The sequence below is a fragment of the Pelecanus crispus genome, chromosome 1, assembly GCF_030463565.1.
Source record: "Pelecanus crispus isolate bPelCri1 chromosome 1, bPelCri1.pri, whole genome shotgun sequence".
Classification (NCBI taxonomy): Eukaryota; Metazoa; Chordata; class Aves; order Pelecaniformes; family Pelecanidae; genus Pelecanus; species Pelecanus crispus.
Genome location: NC_134643.1, coordinates 139908518 through 139917264, shown reverse-complemented (window position 1 = coordinate 139917264; position 8747 = coordinate 139908518). Strand labels below are relative to the sequence as shown.

The window sequence follows — 8747 nt, the reverse complement described above, 5'->3', positions numbered from 1 at the left end:
GCCCTTTTTTCATTGCCATTTGCCTGGTTAATATAAAGGGTTGCGCTGTCAAAATAAATCTGAAGTTGTTTTTTTTTTTTTTTTTTTTTAAATTCTTTGTGTCTTTTACTACTCAGGTGCCTGGTTCACGTGACCATCTCTATCTAGCTCTGTGGCAGGGCAAACATCAGGGTTTGGTTTGGGTTTGCTCCTTTCTCACCCTGCACACAGCAGTTTCGGAGGTGCTGTACGCAGCGTGCGGCGCTTGCCTTTAGTAAATCCCACTGGGACGAAAAAGGGACGAGTATTTTAGGGGAAGCGAGGACCCTTCACCCATGGCGGAACGTTTCTTAGTCACGGTATTTTTAGAAATGTTTGGTTTTGGGGCTTTTGTTGAGTTGAAACAGCACGCTGTCGCTCGGCTCCGCCGTGCACTGTCATTATGTGAAGCTTTGTTTAAAAAAGTGAAACGGACGGCCCGAGTCCTCGTCTCAGGCTGCGTCCTGGGGGGGTGGGCTGGCTGCAGGCAGCCCTCAAGGCCTTTTAAACTATCTGTGTTTACGGCTAAATACAAGTTCCTCAAAACTCTTTGTACAACACTCATGGATGAATGTATATCCAGCATCTCTGTATATATACTACGCTGTATTATGGAGCCGTTGGCCTGAAGTGTGGAAATGTTTAACGGCTTTTCTTTGGCGATGGGGTCTTTAAAGGCAATTGCAAATATTATTTTAAGGAGGAGATTTATGCGGTGCCTAAAATACGTTTCTGGTTTGCAGGCCAAATTATGTCCGTGCCGATGCTCCTGGCAGCCCGGTGCCGCCGCGGGTCCCGCTGACGGCGATGTAGAGGCGGTGCCAGCAGAGCCCGAGAAGCCCTGTGACATGGAGGAGCTGTACAAGGACGCCCCAAACCTGCCCATGGACGTCACCAGCTCGCCCTCGGCGATGGCCAACAACAAGCTGGAGAACGGGGTGGCCCAACTGATCACGGCGGAGGCCTGGAACATCAACTCGGCCGACCTGATGAAGAAGGCCCTGTCCCCGCTGGTGACCGTCCCCGCGCCCTCCATCCTGACGCCGCCGGCCGAGTCGCAGAGCGGGGTGGCCCTGAAGGTGGCGGCCACCGTGCTGCAGCCCATCTGCCTGGGGGACAGCCCCGTCGTCCTGCCCATCCACCTGCAGGTCGCCGGCAGCGCCGCCCCGCAGATGCCGGCCACCAACGCCGCCACCCCCTACGTCATGACCAGCCAGGGCCCCGTCCCTCTGCCCGTCCTCCTGGAGCAGCACGTCTTCCAGCACCTGAACTCGCCCCTGGTGCTGCCCCCGGGGGCCGCCTGCCCCGCCAGCCCCCTGCACGCCGGCCTCTTCCCCGGCGCCGCCGCCCCCGTCGGGCAGCCCCAGCTCCTGGACCCCAAGCCCTCCGGCCAAGCCCAGGAGCCCGTCCTGCCCCCCGTCTTTCAGACGCCGGGCTTCGCCGCCGTCCTTCAGGACCTCTTTCCCTCGCAGGGTGCCCTGGGCTCTACGCCCTGCCAGCCCCCGCCCGACTACGCCACCCTCCCGCCCCAGGCCTTCAGCTCGCCCCTGTCGCCGCTGGTGCCCCCCGCCACGCTGCTGGTGCCCTACCCCGTCATCGTGCCCCTGCCCGTCCCTGTCCCCATCCCCATCCCCGTCCCCATCCCCGTGCCCCACGGCGCCGAGGCCAAGGCAGCCCCCGACCCGCCCAAGCCGCCGCTCTTCACCCCCAACTCCTGCAAGGGGACGCAGACCCCCCTGGAGAAGGAGGAGACGAAGCCCTTCGACCTCCTCCACCCACGGGAGTTTCCGCAGCTGAGCCGCCACACCGTCATCAAGATGGGCGGCGAGAACGAAGCGCTGGACCTCTCCATGAAAGGGCCGCCCGCGCCCCGGGCCGGCGAGGCCACCCCGCCGCCGCCGCCCGAGGACGGGGCCCTGGACCTGTCCCTCGCCTCCTGCCGCAAGCCGGCAGGGCCCCACGGCGAGGCGGCCGGTGCCGGCCCCGCCGCCGCCGCCGCCGCCGAGGCCGGAGGTCACCCTGCGCCGGACAAGCTCCCCGGCCCGGCCGCCCCCTTCGCCCCCTGCAAGCCGCAGGAGGCGTCGGGCAAGGCGGAGGGCAGGGGGCCGGGCGGCGGGTCGGCCGAGCTGCTGCGGCAGCCGCAGAAGTGGTTGGTGGAGCAGGCGGGCAGGGCGGGCTGCGAGCCCAAGGCCGGCAACAACATCGAGATCGTCAGCACCTCGCAGACAGCCAAAGTCATCGTCTCCGTCAAGGACGCCGTGCCCACCATCTTCTGCGGCAAGATCAAGGGCCTGTCGGGGGTCTCCACCAAAAACTTTTCCTTCAAAAGGGACCTGCCCCAGGACTCGGTGCTGCAGTGCTACGACGTGAAGAGCCCGCCTGAGCCCCGGGACAGCGCCGAGGCCCTCAGGAAACCCGTCAAAAACAGGAGCGTAAAGCTAAAGAAAATGAACTCGCCGGAGATACATATTCTTCCAATCAAGAAGCAACGGCTTGCTGCCTTTTTTCCAAGAAAGTAAATTATGGGTTTTTAGAATTTTAAGATTATTATGAGAAGAAGAAGAAAAAAAAAATAATTAAAAAAAAAAAGATGCACTTGGTTTTAAACTCATTTAAAACTTTAAACTATCTTTGTAAGTTATTTTTGGGGGAAGGGGGAGAGGATCGGATGTAGAGTCCCTATAAGCTGGGTTGGTTTTTTTTGTTTCTTTTCTTTCGTTTTTTTTGTTATCGAATTTTGACTTTTCATGGGAAACTGAATAAAAAGCAACCTATTTTTCAAGCAGATTGCACATTTTGCAGCTTTAATGGAGTAATGGATGAGTCAGAGGGGTAAGAGCTATTTTCACTGCCATAAAGTGCTTTGATGATGTAATTCTTCATAACGGTCGGAATGGAAGTTTCAAAATAAATGTTTGTACGTGCTAATTGGTTGCGGCATTTTTTTGTCATTTCTGAATCGCTTTCAGTGTACAGAGAAGATTTGGCAAAAAGTCGGTAAACTGTAAAGCGCCGCAACTGACTTGTGATGAGCCTAAAATGTTAAGGAAAAAAGAACAGGCTAAGAAAAATTATATTGTCCCGCAGCACTGTCGGAGAGCACGTCGTGACAGCCGCTCATGGTGCGCCCACACGAGCTTCTGGAGGAGCGAGAGCAACTGAGCGGCACAGCCCAGTGCGCACCTAACGCCAGCTTCATTGCGAGACCCCCGTAGGAAACCGTCTTAAAATATTAAGTACCAGTAGCAGTCATTTGAAAGAGAAAAGCCTAAAAGTCAGAGGAATTCGGTTGCCAGGGGGTGGGAGGGGAAGGAAAAGTTGCATAATTTTTCCCAGCCTGACTACAGATATATGGAAAAGTTGTTTGTTGTTGGTTTTCTAAGTTTCTTTGATGGCTGAAATCAATGCACATGAAGGAGCAGAACTGTGTAACTTTATCACTTGGCAGTGTACAAGCCGCCCACGTCAATGGAGAAATGTGAATGTACAATTAAAATAAAAGTTCTGGTAGGTTACGGTTTTGCACTTGTGTATGGAAATGAGCTGGAGATGCATTATTCTATATTGGCTTTTAAGTTCACACGGCTCGCTTGTAAAAACCCATCCCGATGGAAGGACAAACGTGAGAGCAGTTTCTGGTGGGCGCTGCCTTTTTGTGGCTATACCTGTTACGTAGAAAAACTCTTTTTTGCTCTTACTTCAAATGACATGTTCCCAGCACCGCACCAGTGCTATCTAAATAAAAAAAGCCATTGTAAAGCTGTCAGCTGGATGCCGTCACACGCTAACTGTGCCTTCCTTTACCCAGCTGCAGCCCAGCTACTTCCAAGGCTCCTCTTGGACAGTTTTGGGAAGGTTTTCGCAGTTGTTCGCGCAATGAGAAGTTGCCCAAAGAAGCGGTTTCAGGATTAGAAGTCTAATCACGCCCTTAGGCAGCGGTGTCGTGCCGAAATCTGTTGAAACTTTTGATGCCAGCAGACGCCAATTCACTATTCAGAAAATGCATCTGCATTAGGAGGCTAGGAAAGGCATGCTCTTCCTCTTTTCCTGGGCTGAAGGATCGCTGCCCTCTTGCTTAATATGAAAATAGAGGACTTTCACGTAAGCATAGCATCAAATTCTGTTAAACTCTTGCCTTTGAAGTATTTTTAAAGCCTTTTATTTTTCCCAAAGCTGGCAGAACTGACAATGTTTAGAAGAGTGTAAAGTGTTGATGGGTTCATTAATGTTTAGTCATCTGACTGTATTTTTTTTTTTTTAATTTAATTGAAAATACTCTGCTACTTTGTTTTGCTCCTTCCAAGAAACTGTGTTGATGAAATGTGTCATCTTCTGGTTGCTGCATTGCAGAGGCTCAGGATTTCGACATCCCTTGGGACAGCCATCCCAGTTGTCACTGCCCCACTCTGTTTCAGCTGGGCCCATTCCAGAGTGTCAAAAACCTTCCGAAAATGTAGTTTTCCCCAGGGCTACAACCAGATTATTTAAAAAGGAGGAGGTCACAGCATTAGCTGTTGTCATTTTTATTTCGCAGTTGACAGAAGCAAATTCAAGTTTGTGGGTTTGCTTTTTTTTGTTGTTTTTTTTTTTTTTAAAAAAGCATGTGCTTCTCACATTGGTGGTTACATCTGCATGGACTGCCCCAATCCCCGCCATCCTTGTGCAAGCATCACCCCCCGCAGCATCCTCAGCAGGCAGAGGGGGGTGTCCGGCTGATGCGCACCCCTCCTGCGGGCCACGGGGCACCTGGGGCAGGCAGAGCAGCGCCTGTCGGTGACACTGGCTGCAGGGGCTGAGGTTTTCTCTCCGCTCTTCCGCAGGCCTTTACTGGGAGCTGTTAGTGCTCCCAGGTTAACTTCAATGCCCAGGCTACCTCCCGGCCCGCTCTGCAAACAGTGGTCTGGTTTAACTGAATTTAGAGCACAACAAGTTAGGCTAAATCAGCTTTATGCCATTATAAACCCATACAAGCACTGTCAAAACACCCAATGCCTATGGGCAACTAATTCAATTTAAAGGCAACTGGTACCGGCTGTAAAGGCAGACCAGACCAGCAGCCACGCAGATGCATCTTCCCCCAGACCATTACAAGAGTAACTGCAATCTCCCTGCTCTGAAACAGGGCTGAGGAAAACCAGAGCAGGCTCCAACTATCCTAGCATCCCCCTCTGCCCCCCTGCCACAGGACTGGCCCCCCTGGCTTTACGGGGCCATCTCCGGAAGGGCCAAGCCCCCTGGCACTGCTGGCCACCACCACCGTCCCCATTGCCACAAGGCGAGAGAGGCTGGAGCCACCCCACTGGGAATGGATGGGCAGAGCAGACTGGGCTCACCCGCCCCACCGCCTGGCTTTTCCATTGCTTCAGCTGCAGCATCTTTCCGGGAAGGCTTACGGCAGCTCCAGCTCCCTCCCCTGCTTACCCGCTCATGCAAGCCCAGCCTTCAAGGCCGTGCCGGAGGAAGAGCAGCCACGCATTGGCACCCGTCCTAATGTTCAACTCTGTTGGGCAAAATGACACTAAGTAGGGACGTTTGCCTCCCACCATCCCTCGTGTGTGAAGCACGAGCCCCACAGCCCATCAGCACGGGGGAGAAGCAGCCACAGAACAAGGTACTTAATTACACCAAGATTGAGCACTTCCACCTCCTCCTCCTCCTCCTCCTCGCCTCTGGCGGCAATTACAGATTTTGTATATTGGGCCATTAATTTTCTACAGGGCTACATTTTAACTGCTTCTGAAACTTCTGTACGAGGAGAAGGACGCGGAGCTGCACTCATGATATATGGAGCTTCCATTTCTGGTGGCTGTTAATGGAGACATTAATACCTCTTGTGAAGTTGAAGAGAAAGTCATTAAGCCGTAATGGTAGGAGGAAGACGTTTTACATTGATGGGTATATGCAAGGTAGAGAGAAAGAGAGAGAGACAGAGGAGCAGTGCAGACCCTCAAGGGCACTCCTTCTTGGAGCCCTTGTTGGCTCCAAGCTTCCTTTGACTTGGACTTTGGGTGTGGGCTTTTGTTAGGGGGTAGGGGAGAGGGGAGAGGGTTGCAGGGGTGGGTTACTTTCCCCTCATCTCTCTTCCCCCCGTAAGGCAGGGGCTTCGCAGGAAGCCAGACACCAAATCCGAGGAGGGGAGCAGGGCTGCGCATCCCAGATGAAGGCCACAGTACGTGGCAGCCTCAGGGGTGGGAGAGCTCAGGTGCACCAGCCTGGAGCTTTCCTCCACAGGGCAGCTGGTCCCCTTCCCCTACGCTGCCCAAGGCATGGCCCTGGGACCAGGGGTGCACAGAAAAGGCTTTGGCACATGGAGTTAGCTGTTAGCAACACAAATGAATCCGAAAGAAGAATAAGGAGCTTCTCAGCCAGAGAACTTACCTGGAGCGGGCGGTTTTTAGGCAGAGAGAACAGACAAGCAATCAGGTAACGGGGAGACAATTACGAGCGCAAGGTGAATGTGGAGAAGCAGCAGACGGAAGCAGGCAACAGAAGCCGAGGAAAGAGCCACCTCCCGGTCTGTTGGCATCACACCTTTCTCAAAGTTAGCAAGCAGCCAGCCAGAGAACGAAAGGCAGGAGCAAAGCTGCGGCCCTTGGCCATGAGCAGATGACAGACAGAGAAAAGGAAAGTGTCAGCTTCAAAGACAAGGCTCCAGGGCCACTTGGCTTGGCGAGAGCGGGAAGAAAAGGTGAGCACTGAGCGCTGGGAGGGTAACGCTTTCTTGGGCTGAAGGCAGCTGAGAAGCGAGGGCGGGGGGAGACGGTACCTCAAATCCCACTCATGCAGAGCGCGCAAGGCAGCGTGGCCTTCCGGCTCCTGTCCTGACACAGCAGGCGACGGGGAAGAGCAGCAGCAAACCCAGCCCGGCGGGAAGGAGAGGAGGAGGAGAACAGCAAAGGCGTCCATTTCTGCGTATCGCAGGCCTCAAGTGACATGTGTGACCTAGGCTCTCCTCCCACCCACGCTCCTATCCGCTATAAAACTGATATGCCAATATATGTCCCCCGATCAGTGCCAACTTTTCTTTTTTAACCACTTCCACCCATTTTCTGCTCAGCCCCCCACCCCAGAGCACCGGGATGATTACACCGCCTTGCACATCCCCGCAGAGGTTTGACCCGCAGGGGCTCAAGGAGCAGCTTCACGCGCTTCTTGCATGCGAAAGCTTTCAGGGGAAACTGGCTGGCACAGAAGTGGCCACCGAGCACCGAAGGGAGCGATTTGGAGAAGTCCGAGCCCCTTCACTTGCACAGAGGCACCTCAGGACAGCGATCCAACAACAATAAGCAACTCATTAACAGTCCTCATGAAGAATCCTGGACAATGAAAATAGCATAAAACAACATTGCATAATATCCTGGTGCCAGATGTTCTAGTTTCTTTTTGTGCTCAAGTTTATAAAAACATGCTGAAGGGCTCAGTCAAAGACCTTGTTTTCCTCAGACTGGGATCAGTTCCTGCCTTCCCAAATGCAGCCAGCCTGCCACTTCGACATTAATTACGTTAATTCGTGCAATTTGCGTTTTTCACTTACCTTCCACTTTTTTTCCAATGCTTCCCCCTCCTCTTATTTAAAGTTGCATTTCTCTTAGACTATACCACATACTCTTAATGCTGAAGTTTGCAATTCAGAGTATGCTGGGGCAGTCCTACGCACACAAGCAAATCCCCTAATTTTAGTGCGGAAAACATATTTTCCACAGTTGTTAAAAGTCCTGGTATCGCAGCTCTGCTAGGAAAATCCATTCTGTTGTTGAACCATCTGAAACATTTCTTTGTGTTTGGGGAGACAAATTACTAATCACTAAAATATTTAGCACTGCTTTGTGCCCATATACCCCAAGTTCTCCTAGAATAATAGCATAATATCCTGGTACTGAAATTATTAGGATACTTTCAAATTAAGAGGGGAAAATTAAAAGAGCAAACGGCAGGGTACAATCTAATCAAGTATCTGGAAGGGAGCACTATTTTCAAGGTAAAACATTAGTTTTCACTGTTAAGAAGAGCATGTTTCCAGTGAAGCGCTGGTAACAGACACATTGAATCTCCACGTCAGCCTGTGTCCAGCCCCTCCTTGCTCCTGGGATTACTAATATTCCTTAGCCCACAGCTGTCTCAAAACAGTTGCATTTTCTGCATTGTTTCAATATCATCCTTCCCACCACATCCTCGTTGACGGAGTTCCCATCTTTTTTTGCTTCAGAACCACAGATAGGCAACATTTTGTCCTAGTCTGGCATCTTGTAGACCAAGTGTGCATCACTGACACAAAACAAGGAGGTCCTTCTTTCTAGAGCTTATGTACTGCAAGAAAACCCCTAAAAGTCCCATCAGTAAGCATGTGAAAGCTATTAATTTTTGAGGCTTCTGATGTACAAATAATTTCCTGTTTAGTGAGACACCCCCACCCATTCACAGTTATAAAGGTATTGAGTGGATTCTTCATTCTTTAAACAAATGTTTCTAAATACGTACCTTGAAAGCTTGGTCTACAGAGCACAGTCCAGCATAAGAGAGCATGTGCCTGCCCTTCAGAGACCCTCCACAGCTCAACCACGATGGCACAAAGCCACCACACTCAATCTTAAAGCCCAAGGATGCATAGGCCACCAGTTGCCTAGCACCACCCATAGTCGTGTACAGCAGGGTCAGGCTTGGATTAAAAAAGACCAATAGAATATTTAAGCGCTGGTTGTCTGCCTTCCACCACTTTAAACAAGAGATAT

General features: G+C 52.0%; 1 protein-coding gene across 1 annotated transcript; it reads left to right on the top strand.

Annotated features, from left to right (window-relative positions):
- Positions 1-866: 866 nt before the first annotated feature.
- On the top strand, positions 867-2537 carry RAI2 (retinoic acid induced 2). The gene has a single exon (XM_075727686.1). It carries the CDS (start codon positions 867-869, stop codon positions 2535-2537), a length of 1671 nt encoding a protein of 556 aa, XP_075583801.1.
- Positions 2538-8747: the final 6210 nt, after the last annotated feature.

Bases quoted from the DNA above. Each gene is read 5' to 3' on its own strand.
- RAI2 (XM_075727686.1), top strand. From the start codon at position 867: ATGGAGGAGCTGTACAAGGACGCCCCAAACCTGCCCATGGACGTCACC.